Below are 16,720 nucleotides of genomic sequence, written 5' to 3'. Positions count from 1 at the left end.
AGTTCTTCTCAGCCACCTGCTCCAGATACTGGTAATCTTGTTGCTTGTTTTTCTCAATCGTCTCTTGGACCCTGGATAATAGACTCAGGTGCTACTGATCATCTTTGTGGTAATAAGGATCTTTTTACTTCCCTTACCTTTTCTAATAATCTTCCCTCTGTTACTCTTGCTGATGGCACCAAGGCTCCTGCTCGTGGCATTGGGCAAGCCAAACCAACTCCCTTATTGACTTTAACCTCTGTTTATTACATCCCTGGCATTCCTTTTAATTTAATTTCTGTTAGTCAATTGACCCATTCTCTTTCTTGCTCTATCACCTTTTCTAAACAGTCTTTTTCTATGCAGGATCCGAGTACGGGGAAGACGATTGGAGCGGGCGGTGAGTCACGAGGTCTCTACTATCTGCATGCACCCTCTGCTCCAGTTGCATGCTCTCTCACAGAGTCTCCTGAGCTTCTCCATAGCCGTCTGGGTCATCCAAGTCTCTCGAAGCTTCAGCATATGGTTCCTTTTTTGTCAGGTCTTAAGTCTTTGAATTGTCAGTCTTGTCAGCAGGGAAAGCATACTCGTTCTTCCTTTGCTAGTAGAGTCAATAAAAGAGCTGCTGCTCCCTTTTCTATTGTTCATTCTGATATTTGGGGTCCGAGTCGGACTATGTCAGTTTTGGGTTTTCAGTATTTTGTAACCTTTATTGATGATTTCTCCCGTTGCACTTGGGTTTATTTAATGAAAAATCGTTCTGAGTTATTTTCAATTTATCAAAAGTTTTGTGCAGAAATAAAAACTCAATTTGGTGCTTCTATTCAAATCTTGCGCAGTAATAATGCAAAAGAGTATGTGTCTCTTGAATTTTCTAAATTTTTGGATACACATGGGACGATACACCAGACTACTTGTCCCCACACTCCACAACAAAATGGAGTCGCTGAACGTAAAAATAGACATCTAGTTGAAACTGCACGTACTCTTCTCATTCATATGAACGTCCCACTTCGTTTTTGGGCAGATGCTATTATCACCTCATGTTTCCTTATCAACCGCATGCCCTCTTCTGTGCTAAATAATGATGTTCCCCACAGTATTTTGTTTTCCGGAGCACCTTCTTATCCTCTGCCTTTACATATTTTTGGCTGTACTTGTTTTGTTCATGATCTTACTCCAGGTAAAGACAAGTTGACATACAAGGCCTTCAAATGTATTTTCCTTGGGTATACCCGTTTTCAAAAAGGGTATCGTTTCTATTCACCTGATCTCAAGCGTTATATCGTTTCTGCTGATGTCACTTTCCTTGATCAGCAGCCTTTTCACTCTACTCCGTCTCCAGTGTCACAAGTTGATCAGGTCCTTCCTGTTCCTTTTCTTGACTTGTCTTTACCAGCTGCAGGTGCCCCTATTCCAGAGGAGCAACCAATTACCTCCATACCTGCAGATCGTCCTCTCCTCACATACCAGCGTCGTCAGCCTGCACCTCCTCCGACTTTGCCTCTTGATGACTCATCGCCTTTTCCCGTCGGCTCTTCTCCTCCGGATCCTCCATCAGAGACTCCTCCCATTGCCCTTCGGAAAGGTATTCGATCCACTCGAAATCCTCATCCCCTTTATTCTTTCTTGAGTTATGACAGACTTTCTTCACAACATTTTACTTTTGTTTCTAGTCTCTCTTCTGTTTCCATCCCTAAAGCCACAGGTGAAGCACTATCTCATCCAGGGTGGCGCCAGGCGATGCTTGATGAAATGCAGGCACTTCACTCTAATGGCACTTGGGATCTTGTTCGTGCTCCTCCCGGGAAGTCTGTTGTTGGTTGTCGATGGGTGTTCACAGTTAAAGTTGGTCCTGATGGCACTGTTGATCGCCTTAAAGCTCGCTTAGTGGCCAAGGGATACACACAGATCTTTGGTCTTGATTATGGGGATACCTTTTCTCCTGTTGCTAAGATGGCTTCTGTTCGCCTGTTTCTTGCCCTTGCCGCCATTCATCACTGGCCTCTTCTCCAACTTGATATTAAGAATGCTTTTCTACATGGTGACTTGCAGGAAGAAGTTTATATGGAGCAACCACCAGGTTTTGTTGCTCAGGGGGAGAATTCTGGAATGATATGTAAACTTCGGAAATCTTTATATGGCCTGAAGCAATCTCCTCGGGCCTGGTTTAGCCGCTTTAGTTCAGTTGTTGAATCCTTTGGCTTAATCAGAAGCAAAGCCGATCATTCTGTCTTTTACCGGCATAGCTCTTCTGGCCAGTGCGTTTAACTCCTGGTCTATGTTGATGACATTATCATTACAGGCAGTGATCAGATCGGGATTGATAAGTTGAAAGAGCATTTATTCAATCAATTTCAAACCAAAGATCTTGGCAGACTTCGATATTTCTTGGGGATCGAAGTTGCACAGTCTAGGCGGGGCATTTCCATCTGTAAGAGGAAGTATGCACTGGATATCCTAGATGAGACTGGAATGTTAGGCTGTAAACCCATTGATACACCTATGGACCCCAATGTTAAGTTATTACCAGGACAGGGGGAGCCACTGCCAGATCCTAGTCGCTACCGCCGACTAGTTGGAAAATTGAATTATCTTACTGTGACAAGGCCAGATATCTCCTTCGCAGTGAGTGTTGCAAGTCAATTTCTTGATTCTCCCTGTGACTCCCATTGGGATGCAGTTATTAGAATTCTCCGATATATTAAAAAGGCGCCAGGAAGAGGTTTATTATATACAAATAAAGGGAGTTCAGAGATCTCTAGTTATTCAGATGCTGACTGGGCATGTTCTCCTTCAGATAGACGATCCACCTCAGGGTATTGTGTTCTTTTCGGAGGAAATTTGATCTCTTGGAAGAGTAAGAAGCAAACTGTGGTCGCCAGATCCAGTGCGGAGGCAGAATATCGGGCAATGGCAAATGCAACCTGTGAGCTCATCTGGCTGAGACAATTGCTGAAGGAACTCCATCTCTGTGAACAAAGGCCTATGAAGCTCATTTGTGACAACCAAGCCGCTTTGCATATACCCTCTAACCTAGTCTTTCATGAGAGGACCAAGCATATAGAAATTGACTGTCATTTTGTTAGAGAAAAGATCCAGTCAAGGGAGATCGAGACAGCATTTGTCAATTCCATTGATCAACTTGCGGATGTATTCACTAAAGCTCTTAGAGGTCCCCGAATAGATCATATTTGTAACAAGCTGGGAGCTTTTGATATATACGCACCAGCTTGAGGGGGAGTGTTAGAAATAATATTATTTTATTATTATTAGAATAGTTTAGATTGTGGGCTTGGCCCATTAGGTCTTTTTAGTCTCTATAAATAGAGAGCCTCCTTGTACACACTTACACACTTGAATATACAATATATTTCAGATTCAATTATGATGAAGGTACAATTTGTCAGCATGGTGGGTTTTAATTCTTGACGAGGAAGACATCGGACTTAACCTGGGATGGGTTGATGATGCACAAATTTGGGGGAAGGAATTTGGGTAGCATGTATGAAAGGTTAAATAACCTATATGATAAATGACTAAAGTTAAGTGTAGGATGCGAATATACGATCACACAGAGGTCACAAAGGCTATTAATTTGGCCAAAGACATGGAGGTAGAGGTGCATGTTCTTGAACTTTCTTAGGATTTTAGGATCATGCTCTGATGTTGATTTTTCATCATAATGCAAATGTCTTGACTGAGATCCATTGGGGGCTGCCCCCCGGGCCTAACCAACCTGAGTCAAGGGCTGTCATCAATGGGCCAATTCTGGAATGCCATTGGCCCAATCAATTTTGCAGACAAGACTGTGTAGGGGTGAATAGAGCTCCAACACATACTATAACCAAATCCAGTGCCAATGTGCTCACCACAAAACAGGTGCTAGACAGCTACCATATGAATAATATATCAGAAGAAAGGCAGAAGGTAGATATTTTCAGTGTGGTTAACCATTTGGTCCTATGCATAAGTGCCCATAAAAAAATTAGGAGGGATACAATTCAACAAATGAATGAGGACAATGGGATTATGTTGGTACCTGGGCCTCACTGTTAGTGCTGTAATAATTGGCTAAATGAATAACAGAAGAATCTGGAATTTAAAAGGAACTTTCAATCTCTGAAATACCTCGATGTCACTATTATATTCATAATCAAAAGAAACTAACAACATCACACATTCAGTCAAGTGTGAATCAAACAGACTCTTACCCTCATACTATAGAAGGGAGACACATTAACAAGAAACAAAGAACAATAATCCAAAGACTCCTCAGATCACAGACCAGCAAGGCACTGTAATTACAGACTCCAAATGAAACAACAGATACAAAGAAATGACGAATTACAGACTCTTTACTTTACTGCTACTATTATTCATACGCTCATACTCCAACCACCCTCTACAACACAAACCTGTTTGCAGAGAATGCACTACCCCCTTTCTCCCAATTTGTTGAATGATTTTCCATCCTCTTTTTCGTTGTCTCTCTCTCCAATATAACTAACCACGATCACGTTACTCTCCATCTCCAATTACCCCTTCTCCATTCAGCATCTGCCAGCTGTCCAATTCTCCATATTGCATAACTAACTTCATTTTATTATTCATCTTTTGGATCCCCGTTTCTGCCTCTTGGTGATGGTTACTTGGGCTTGGGCCCAATTCCTCCTTTTGGACAATTTGAGCAGCATTCTGACTTGTCCCACTTGTCAACTCAATTTCATTTCTCTGGACTATTTCTTGTTGTTGGGTTGCAGCACCTTTAATTCTCTTCCTTGAATATTTACGAGGGAAAGGCTCTAGTGGTCCATCAATACCCCCCCCCCCCCTTTTACAAATACCTTGTCCCCAAGGTAGAAAGAAGGAAAATTGGCTTGTAAGTTGTCTAAATCCTCCCATGAATCTTCACAGCTTGGTAGGTCTGCCCACCTGACTAGCACCCCTAACTTGCCATTTATGAGCCTCCTGGCTGACAAGATTTCCTTTGGCTTAACTTGTAATTCTAACCGCTCAGTAAGTCCTTTGGGTAACTCTAGGATTGGCACATCTGGATGGACTGCTTTTTTTAATTGGGATATATGAAAAACAGAATGTAACTTAGAGTCCCCTGGCAACAAGAGTTGATATGCAACTGGTCCAATTTTCCTGATTATCTCAAATGGGCCATAAAATCTCGGATTTAGTTTCTGGTTCAGAAACTTTGCAAGGGAACGGTGCTTATAAGGTTGCATTTTCAAGTATACCCAGTCCCCTACTGCATAATCAACCTCCCTTCTTCCCTTATTAAACTGATGCTTTATTCTTTCCTGGGTCATACAAAGATTCTTCTTCATATCTTCCAAAGTTGCATCCCGAGCTTCAAACCACTTGTCTAGTGTATCAACGGTAATTCCTCCCTGATTTAATTTTATCACAGCGGGTGGGTCTCTTTCATAGACTATTTTAAAAGGAGTCATTTGCGTAGAGCGGTTATATGAAGTACTGAGCCAAAACTCAGCCCATGGGATCCATTTCACCCATCCTTTCGGGTGCCCATTAATGAAACAATGCAGATACGTCTCTAGAGTGCGATTTACCACCTCGGTTTGCCCATCGGTTTGTGGGTGGTAAGCTGAGTTGAATTTCAAATGTGTACCCGATGCTTTGAATAGTTCTCCCCAAAATTTACTAACAAATACACGATCCCTATCCGACGCTATTGATCTTGGGAAACCATGCAACCGCACAATTTCTTTGATGAACAAGGCAGCAACCTGTTCTGCTGTATACGGGTGAACTAATGTAATAAAGTGGGCATATTGCGATAAGCGATCTACAACCACCATTATAGTATCCATTCCTCCAGACTTAGGCAGCCCACCAATAAAATCCATCGAAAGGTCCTCCCACACCTGTTTTGGGACTGGTAGAGGCTGCAGCAAACCTGCGGGTTGTAAACCTTGGTACTTTTGCTGTTGGCACACCCCACAAGCTTTCGCATATTCTGCTACATCCCTGCGCATACCTTTCCACCAAAATATTGCTGCCAACCTTTGGTACGTTCTCAGCTCACCCGAATGCCCATCCCAAGGAGAATCATGAAATTCCCTTAATATGATAGGGATCTGTTGAGAAGAAGAAGGAATTACTAATTTTTCATGAAACCACAAGCACCCTTTTGACACTTTATAACCTGGATGAGAATTAACATCCTGCATAACCTCAACCAGAATTGACTTGGTCATCGGATCTGCTAGAACCTCCTCTGCCAATTTCTGCAAGTCTGGACTGGATACAATAGAAATTTCACGGCAGTCCATCACCCTTGATAATGCATCTGCAGCTTTGTTTTCACTGCCAGGCTTGTACTGCACTTCAAAGTCATAACCCAGCAGCTTAGTTACCCACCTTTGCTGACCTTCAACAATCAATCTCTGCTCCGTCAAATATTTTAAGCTCCTTTGATCGGTACGGATGATGAAATGGCGACCCAAGAGATAATGCCTCCACTTTTGAACTGCAAAAACAATTGTTTTCAGTTCCCTCTCATATACTGACAATGCCTTAGCCTGCTCAGCAAAAGCTTGGCTCAAATAAGCTATGGGTCTATGTTTATGCATTAACACAGCCCCCATTCCTACTCCAGAAGCATCTGTCTCAACAATGAAGATATCAGAAAATCCAGCATGGCAAGCTCTGGTAATTGCAGCATGGCTTTTTTTAACTCTTCAAACGCAGCCTGAGCACTGTTCCCCCATATAAAACTGTCTTTTTTTAGTAATTGTGTCAAGGGACGAGCAACATGACCATAGTTTTTTACAAATCTTCGGTAGTACCCGGTTAGCCCCAAGAATCCACGTAAGCCCTTCAGATTTTTTGGAACGGGCCAATTTTGGACTGCCTCTACCTTCCTCGGGTCTGCATTCAATCCACTGCCCGAAATGATATGGCCCAAATACTCCAATTTTTGTTTTGCAAAACTGCATTTTTTTCTGTTGGCACACAATTGATTTTTTTGTAACACTTCCATCACTTGCCGTAGATGGCCCACATGTGTACTTTCATCTTTACTGTAAATTAGTATATCATCAAAGAATACCAATACAAATTTCCGAAGGAAAGGTCTAAATACCTCGTTCATTAAAGATTGAAATGTGGAAGGCACGTTGCGCAACCCGAACGGCATCACAAGGTACTCGTAGTGGCCCTCATGTGTCCTGGAGGCTGTCTTCTCTACATCTTCTGGCCTCATTCGAATTTGATGATACCCGGACTTCAAATCCAGCTTAGAGAACAACCTTGCTCCCTCTAATTCGTCAAGCAATTCATCAATAACCGGTAGAGGGAATTTATCAGGTACCATTCCCTTGTTGAGAGCCCTAAAATCTACACAGAACCTCCAACTTCCATCTTTTTTTTTTACTAGAATCAGGGGGCTTGAGTAAGGACTAGTGCTTGGCCTAATCCACCCTGAAGCTAACATCTCCCCTACAAACTTCTCTATCTTCTCTTTCTGATAATGAGGATAATGATAGGGTCAAATGTTTGGGATTTCTGCCCCTGCCTTTAATAGGATTTTATGATCACAAGAACGCTCTGGAGGCATGCCTGTGGGCACCTTAAAAACTTCAATGAATTCCTCCACTACTCCCTGGACTCCTGGTGACACCCACTCCTCTTCTTCTTCCCCCTGTACCATTAGTTTCAGCTCCACATAATAACTCTCAGCTCCCTTCCTCACGGCATTACCCAGTCCTTTATAAGAGACGCGTGTTTTGGATAATTGTGGGTCCCCCGTTATTTCTACAGTCTTCCCCTTCCACGATATTCTTAGCAATGACTGACGAAAATTCGCTTGAATTTCTCCAAGCCCTTCCAACTACGAATACCCCAATATCACATCCACCCCTCCCAGATTGAATAAAAAAAAATCTTGAACTACGGGCAAACCTGGTAAGGAAAGTAGTAGCCCCTTGCATGTTCCTTGACTTTGGGTTTTATACCCATCTCCCATCTCCACTGAGTACAACCCTGCTTCCTCAGCCGCCAGATTCATCTCCTCGGCCACTTGCCAAGCGAGGAAATTGTGTGAAGCTCCGGTGTCGATCAATACGGTGACTCTTCGGCCTTGTATGTCTCCCCACAACTTTAAAGAGTGGCTCGATGTCAACCCAACCAGGCTATGAATGCTTAGACAAACTTCCTTCTTCTTCTCCGCCGTCCCCTTCGCACAACGTCACGGTCTCGGCTTCTCCTGGAGGTGTGTCTCCAATTCCTAGCAACATCACATTCATGCTCGCGTTTTGACACACGTGATCGAAGGTGTATGGTGCGTTGCACCTGAAACACAAATTCTTTCGTCTTTTCTCCAGCCATTCTTCGGGTGATAGTCTTCTATAGTTAGAGCCATGGTTCCCAAAATTAGAGTTAGGGTTTTCTCTTCCTCCCCCTCCTTCTCTAGTGCTCCCTTCTCTATTCCCTGACCCAACGTTTTTTTGTTGGCCAACTAATGGTGTTGAAGTTCGTGACCCATTTATTCTCAGCCCACCTCGTCCAGCCCCATGGTTGTTATTGGGCCTTTGTTCAGAATTATTTAAGGCCCTATTTGTCAAAGCAGGCCGTTGATACAGCCCATGTCCATGCCCAGGGTTGCTATTGCTCCCTTTCACGGTCGTACCCCATTTCTCCCTCACCTTCTCTTTCTCTTCTACCCTTTGTGCCAACGTCATCATCCTTCCCAATTCATTCAGATCGTACAACCTCATTTCCACCCTAATATCTTCACGCAATCCATTAAGAAATGCAGCTCTGATCATCTCTTCTTCTGCATGTCTCAGTGGTGCCGACAACAATTCAAACTGTTCACGGTACTCTGCAACTGTCCCCTCTTGACGAAGACTCATTAAAGCCTCATATGGATTCCCTGAGGACGATGTATGGAAACGCTCCAACACTGCCAATCTGAAATCGTTCCAGTTAACGTGTGGGTTCCTGTTTACCCACCATTGGAACCAATTGAGGGCCCTCCCCTCTAAACAAATCGCAGCTGTCTCAACATGCTCTTCCACCGGAATTCGATTAATCCGGAAATAACGTTCAACACGATAAAGCCATCCATAAGGATCATCACCATTAAAATAAGGTACTTCAACCCTTCTTACACGCTCTTCATCCCTTATACGATTGCTTCTCTCCCTTTCACTTTCACCTACATTTCCCTCTCCGTTTACATTTCTATCCCTGTTTCCACTTCCGTCTCTCGAACCACGGTCTTCCGTCCTCAATACATTAACCCCATGTACGAGTTCCATTACCGTCGTGCTTAATTGACGAATGGACTCCTCGAGTCCAATCAACCGCTCATTCTCCCTAGCTCTCCCTCTCTCCAACTCTTCTAGTCTTGCTTCCATCCTCGTTAGTACCATATACTTCTTTCTTTCTTCGTTTTTTTTTTTTTTCAGAATCAATGGAGCTTTGATACCAAATTGTTGGTACCTGGGCCTCACTGTTAGTGCTGTAATAATTGGCTAAATGAATAACAGAAGAATCTGGAATTTAAAAGGAACTTTCAATCTCTGAAATACCTAGATGTCACTATTATATTCATAATCAAAAGAAACTAACAGCATCACACATTCAGTCAAGCGTGAATCAAACAGACTCTTACCCTCGTACTATAGAAGGGAGACACATTAACAAGAAATTAAGCACAATAATCCAAAGACTCCTCAGATCACAGACCAGCAAGGCACTGTAATTACAGACTCCAAATGAAACAACAGATACAAAGAAATGACGAATTACAGACTCTTTACTTTACTGCTACTATTATTCATACGCTCATACTCCAACCACCCTCTACAACACAAACCCGTTTGCAGAGAATGCACTACCCCCTTTCTCCCAATTTGTTGAATGATTTTCCATCCTCCTTTTCGTTGTCTCTCTCTCCAATATAACTAACCACGATCACGTTGCTCTCCATCTCCAATTACCCCTTCTCCATTCAGCATCTGCCAGCTGTCCAATTCTCCATATTGCATAACTAACTTCATTTTCTTATTCATCTTTTGGATCCCCGTTTCTGCCTCTTGGTGATGGTTACTTGGGCTTGGGCCCAATTCCTCCTTGGACAATTTGAGCAGCATTCTGACTTGTTCCACTTGTCAACTCAATTTCATTTCTCTGGACTATTTCTTGTTGTTGGGTTGCAACACCTTTAATTCTCTTCCTTGAATATTTACGAGGGAAAGGCTCTAGTGGTCCATCAGATTATTACAATGGAAGGGGGGAGAAGTACTTTGGGAAGGTGAACAGCAGGAATTCTCATGCAGGGGGGATCACCAATTTCCACCTTGAGGAAAATGTTGAACTTCAAGTTTGTATTGATAAGTAGGAGTGTACATGGGCTAGACTAATCTACAAAAAAGAAAAGAAAAATAGGCTAGGTTTAACCTAAATAGGACCTATGTAAAATATTTGAAACATGGCCTGACTTATTAGCTTGGTGTAGGCTAAATTATGGGTATGATTTGACCTATTTTTAAATGATAAAAGGCTTGGCTATAATGGGCTTGGACCCAAAATCCCACTACGAAACAAATTGACAAGTGAAGGATGATAAGGGAAAGAATACTCTATTTCTGTGCGTCAAATTTGAGCTTTTGATAAAATATCCTATCAGAATTTGACTGTTAGGGAACGTTTGGTAGAAGATAATTTTTTTTGTGCCCGGAAATCATGATTCTCAGGAATATGATGGGAAAGTCACTTTTCCAGTAATGTTACCAAAAAGTTATTTGGTAGGCTAAAATATTACCAGGATTTTGTCCCCAAAAAAATGTAAAATTTTGCCAATATCTGTGATTCCAAGAATACCACCCCTTTGGTATTTTTAGATGGCATTTTGGAAGAAAAATTGTACACAAAACAAAATCCTGGAAAAATCAAATTCCTGGAAAATTTTTCAGAAACCTTATACCAAACACGGGTAAATAGGATTACCACTATCACTTTCCCGGGAATCTCAAAAAATTCCCCCTACCAAACACCCCCTTAGTTTTTATGGGAAAAGAAAGTGACATTGCATTTTATCTACGCCTACTGCTTTACTGTGCTAAATCTGTTAATTGATATACAAACAATTCTTTTATATGAAATTTTTTATGAACGCTTCCTCTTTGTAAGCATCAATGTAAATGTGGTAATCATACAATGGACTTGAAAATTTTGTTAAATACTTATTTTAAAGACTCGGTCTATGTTTACTGTCATTGGGTGTCATTCTAGTGAGTAAATGATTTTGTGGTTAATCCTTTTCTGGTTATGCATGTGTAATAAACGCTAATTAACTAGTTCATCAGTTTTCTAGCTTGTTTCGCAGCTTTAAGGTTTTCTTTTCTTGACGATGCCACTTGATCTATCACTGAAATGTATGTTTTCTTTTCAGAAAGTTCCCTTAAAAATTCAGATTTATAAATTCTTAATAGCACTCACTATTTTGAGTAAAATTTGGTTGACTGATTCCTATGTCATTAACAACAATCCAAACCTCTTGGTCCCGTCGAGAGCAATTTGCTTCTTTTTCACATTTTCATTTCATAGATGACATTTGAAGATGTATTCATATGTATATCTTCTGGCCTGGTATGGTCAGTTTGTCAGATCATGAAAATTTTGTTTCCAAGTGTTAAGAGATTTATTATTTGAAATGTAATATTTTTCTTTATCTATAAGAATGTCTTGTTAACTATATTAAATATGTTGATGTTAACATTTGGGCATAGGGAGTTTTGCTTCTTACTTACTACCTGCCGCTGCAATAGGAGCTATGGGATATTGTTACATGTGGTGGAAGGTAAGACTATAACCTAATCACTTTTTCTTAACAAATGCATTTGAGTAGAACCAGAATATGATGCAATGATTGTGATTAGCACATATTCTTTCCTTTATCTTGCAGGGATGGTCACTTTCTGATGTAATGTTTGTGACCAAGCGAAATATGGCTAATGCTGCTGCCACTGTATCAAAGCAATTAGAGAATGTACATGAAACATTGGTGGTAAGTAGCTTGTGCTGGCATCACTTTCTAACTATTTGAACATCTTTCCACTTTGGGTTTTGGTGAAAAATTCTGTTTATTTAATTTGCAGTCAACAAAAAGGCATCTAACCAAGAGGCTGGAAGGTCTGGACTTGAAGCTGGATGAGCATAATGAGTTAAGCCAACTTATTTCAGATGATGTAAGAGATCCTAATTTTCTTTTACTCTGGGTAAAAATATTAATGTAAATAATAAGGATGTAATTTAACATACATATTAATTTAAGATAATGTTGTAAAATAACTTTCTAAATGAAACAACTCCTCCTCTTGAAACCTAGGCTAGTGAGGGTAGGGGTGAGAAAATCCTTATAGGTAGCCTGACCCTTGTATTTGTTTTGCAAAGAGACTAGTTTTTGGATTTGGACCCAAGACCTTTTGGTCACAAATTAATTTTAGTATTTTAAAATAATTGTTGTCACTTGTTTCAACTTTCAAATTAATATTTTTAATCCATTTTGAGTGAGGCAATATAATTCAATGTGTGAAATAGGTTGTCCATGACTCATATTCATTGATATAGCAGAAATGATAAGAGATAGTTAATGGCTAAGAAAGAGATTGTCAACACTTCGTTGTGCTTATCTTGAATTTAGATTCTTATTTGAAATAGAAGTCTAATATGTGTGTGCACGTTAAGAACCATGTCTAGATTCATTCACTGTATAGAGACACATTTATTGACTAGGTTCATTCTATGTAAATATCTGTTTAGGTTTGTTGTATGTTACTCCCTTTTGGGTTATAAAATCAAACCTGTGTAGTTTAGACACATGGAATTCATTATTTAACATGATATTTAGAGCGTGACAAGAGGCAAATCTATTACGTGTAAATCCTCCCGGAAGCCATGTTTCGACTCCGGTTTCTGGTTTCTCTCATCATTCCAGCCACCGTTGCTCTGTTATTTGCTGTTGCTGAAAACCTTTCTGGCCGAAACTTCCACCATTGGACCCCATGAGCTGATCTGTTCATTGTTGGAGTGTAACAGCCCGTTGTACACCGGTATTGTTAACATTAATTATGATATTAAGTGCAGTTACAATCACAACAATTCATTTATAAAAATGCGAATAAACTTTTTCCGTTATTACGCGAGTATTTAAAACAATAAAAAGCGTAATAATTAATAGCTGTGACCATAATTGTAAACTCTTGCGGAATACTTGTTTAAACTATTTTTATACCTTATTTTACTCAATACAAGACACTAAGGGGTTCCCATAAACCCACTTAGCTAATTTCTCGATTTTACGTTTTCTACTCATCCGAACATGGTTCGGTTATTATTTTTCTGCGGACACACCGCACAAAACCAGTCCTTCCTCTTTAGCTATCTTTTTTTCTTACTTAAATACCTTTCCAATGAACCATCACACGAGTCATTTCGATCTCGTTTGCTCCGGATATCGCCGTTTGAAGTTGGACAAGCAAAACTGCCAACCAACCCCAAAACAGCTCCAAACATCCCTCACTCCACGAATTACTGCAGAAAATCCACTCAACCAATTGCTCTCAAATTTTTATCTTCCTAGGGTTGCGTGTTGGCTAATTACCGTTTTGCCCTTTCTTTGTATTTTGGCCTAATTTTCAAGATTTTCACTAATCCTTCCCTTTAATCCTCATTTAATATTTTAATATATATATAATTTAGAATTGTGAGGTGTTATAATCACCCTACCTTTTAGAATTTTGTCCGCAAAATTAACATCCTAACGACCCCGTAACTCGGGATGTAACCGGAGAATCTCATCTTTCCACTCTCAACTAGCCTCCTTAGGTGTGCATCTTTACAATTTTACTTTCGTAACAGGCTTAACCTCGTTTTTGTGGTATCCATCGTTACCCAATCCTTCACAAAACTTGACAAATTCGGGGATCTGGCCTCTTAATTCACTATATTTTTACTGTTTTCATAGACTACGGTTATATTTTCGTTAATTTGTATGTCATAATTTACCCATATTACAAACTTGTCTGTCTAATTTCACCCCATTTTCATCTTTATCTACCTTTCTGACCCAATGTCGTTCCCAAAAGCCTCTAACCGTATTCATAATAGAGTCTAATCGTCCTCATATATATTTACTGATTATTCCTAGAATCTTTCCAACTCACACTTTCTTTAATAGTTAACTCCTTTCGCTGTCCTTACTGTTTCAACAATACCCCAACATCTTCATTATACCAGTCTTTTCCATTGATGTTACTAATCTTACCATTTTGTTTCTTCCTTAGCTTTCGCACAAGCTCATACCTCTTAGTTTCAGTTGCATGCTACAACACCCAAATAATCTCAACTCTCGTTACATTCCATTCTTACATACTTTACTTTACTTTGTCCCGTGTCTCCACATCTTCTTAGATAATCACCACTATGTCTTTCTCTTTGGGACTCGAAGCTACCAATCCTCAAAACAACTCATACTCCCTGTCATTCATTTCAAGGTCTTCACCCACAATTCCATTCATGAATATTTCCATCGACAAAATCATATGTATAATTTACACTCCCTGTTAATCTATTTATCACTTAACCATTTAAACCCTATCAATTTTGCCCTCTCAGAGCCTAAACTCTGCATCCATCAATGCCTTCCGTATCAAAGGGTTTTCACCAATTAACCATTTTTTTACTCGTCATTCTGTAACAATATTATAACCTCACAACTTTACTAACTTCCACCACACATTGGCGAATAAATTTCCAAACCCATTTCACTATCACCTGGTGGACCATTCGGAAATGTCATATCTCTCACATACAAGTCTCATCCTATAGGAATTTTTGAAACTTAATTATCAGGTCACATGAAACTAAATCCATCATTGCCATTACTTCTACAATTCACCATCGGTTGGTATACCAGCCTCTCGGAATATTCAAAGCTACCACAAGCACTCGACCATACATTATTAGTACCTAGCCAAATAACATCAACATTGTGCATTTTCCACACACTTTCCACCATAAGTGGCTTATGCAAATATATAACACTCCTCAATCCACTCTACCAGTAAAGCCAAGCTATCCACTTTTAGGTATCCAATTGCAATTCCAGTTTCCAGCTATTATTACACGTTCGTACTTGACTCCATTACAATTTACCTTTTATGAAGGCTAATAAGTCACCATTTTAACTTGAACTCTTGCTCATCGCTAGCCTTCCTAGAAGGAAACTTACTCAATCTGTCAACATTAAATCACGCTATTATCTCTTTTATCATAAGGCGAGAATTCCAACAAACTTACTACCTCACTTGGAGCCAAAAATTATTTCATCAGACTTACTTTACACACACAATGGTGTGCTTCAATATCACACTTCGAAACTCTCACACACTATGCCTCACATCCTATCTCCAAATTTGACATATTATTGTCCACTTACCAGTATATGACCTCACATCTTGCATTATTCACATGGCAAAACTCTTCCAATACTGTGGGTAAACACATCCTCAGGTTAAACCCCTCGAGCTGTTGTTGTCCTAAGGGCCCCAGATGTAATGACCCACCGATCAGAGAATCCACCCATATGATCCATGCAGTAACGATAACCTACCATCAGCTGTCCATGTTCTAGGAGCATCCCCAAATGTTTCTTATTTGTGCACTTATATGAAATACCTCAACTATACTAGCAGTCCCACCAATGCGGGATACTTTCTCGTCTCATATTACTCATATCAGATAACACTAGTCTCCGGAACATAATCCGCACGGAGATAGTCATACACTCCTAGCACATAAGCCGCACAGAGAAAGTAATATCAATTCATATAATGTGCACCCAGTGCATAGGGAAATTCATATATATATTATATCCGTATATAACGGCAAAACGTGTACCCAGTACACCCCAAATCACACCTGGACCCAGTCCATTTGGTGTCTGTATCATTTCCGTATATAACGGCAAAATGTATTTGGTATATTCACATGGGGCTGCCCCCAATAATAATAGTAGTAGTGGTATAATATACACATATTACATATAAGTAAATTCATTATACTTCCTCGTTTGATTCTCCCCACAGATAGTTTACTTTCCTCTTGGTTAACCCTCAGACCTGGTTTATAACATAGTCAGTATTATAATAATTCATATTCTCTTCACAATCTCGTACACATTCCTTAACTCTTAATAGTTTCTTCTGTCATGTTACCATTCAAATCGTATAGAACTAAGTGCATCGTTAACACAATTTATAATTTTATTGTACATCAGTCCTTGCACTAATGATACAATTCACAATTTTCTGTATATCAGTCCTTGCACTGATCATGCAATACACAATTTATTGTACATCAGTCCTTGTACTGATGATACAATTCACAATTTTCTGTATATTAGTCCTTGCACTGATCATACAATACACAATTTGTTGTACATCAGTCCTAGCACTGGTGATACAATTCACAATTTTCTGTATATCAGTCCTTGCACTGATCATACAATACACAATTTATTGTACATCAGTCCTTGCACTGATCATACAATACACAATTTATTGTACATCAGTCCTTGCACTGATGATACAATTCACAATTTTCTGTATATCAGTCTTTGCACTGATCATACAATACACAATTTTCTGTATATCAGTCCTTGCACTGATAATACAATACACAACTTTATTGTACATCA

At 40.0% G+C, this 16,720-nt stretch overlaps 1 protein-coding gene across 1 annotated transcript in view; it reads left to right on the top strand.

Annotated features, from left to right (window-relative positions):
• Nucleotides 1-401: 401 nt before the first annotated feature.
• LOC133295973 (uncharacterized) overlaps nucleotides 402-16,720 on the top strand; it is a 34,333-nt gene continuing 18,014 nt past the window's right edge. The window contains exons 1-4 of the mRNA XM_061494919.1: nucleotides 402-520; nucleotides 11,751-11,821; nucleotides 11,927-12,028; nucleotides 12,120-12,209. Of these exons, the coding sequence (XP_061350903.1) occupies nucleotides 502-520; nucleotides 11,751-11,821; nucleotides 11,927-12,028; nucleotides 12,120-12,209 (282 nt within the window). The 5' untranslated portion in view covers nucleotides 402-501. The remainder of the gene's footprint in view (nucleotides 521-11,750; nucleotides 11,822-11,926; nucleotides 12,029-12,119; nucleotides 12,210-16,720) is intronic.

The sequence above is a fragment of the Gastrolobium bilobum genome, unplaced genomic scaffold (assembly GCF_033153095.1).
Source record: "Gastrolobium bilobum isolate Gb01-03AN ecotype WA unplaced genomic scaffold, APGP_CSIRO_Gbil_v1 utg7896, whole genome shotgun sequence".
Lineage (NCBI taxonomy): Eukaryota > Viridiplantae > Streptophyta > Magnoliopsida > Fabales > Fabaceae > Gastrolobium > Gastrolobium bilobum.
This window is presented reverse-complemented; position numbering and strand designations above follow the sequence as displayed.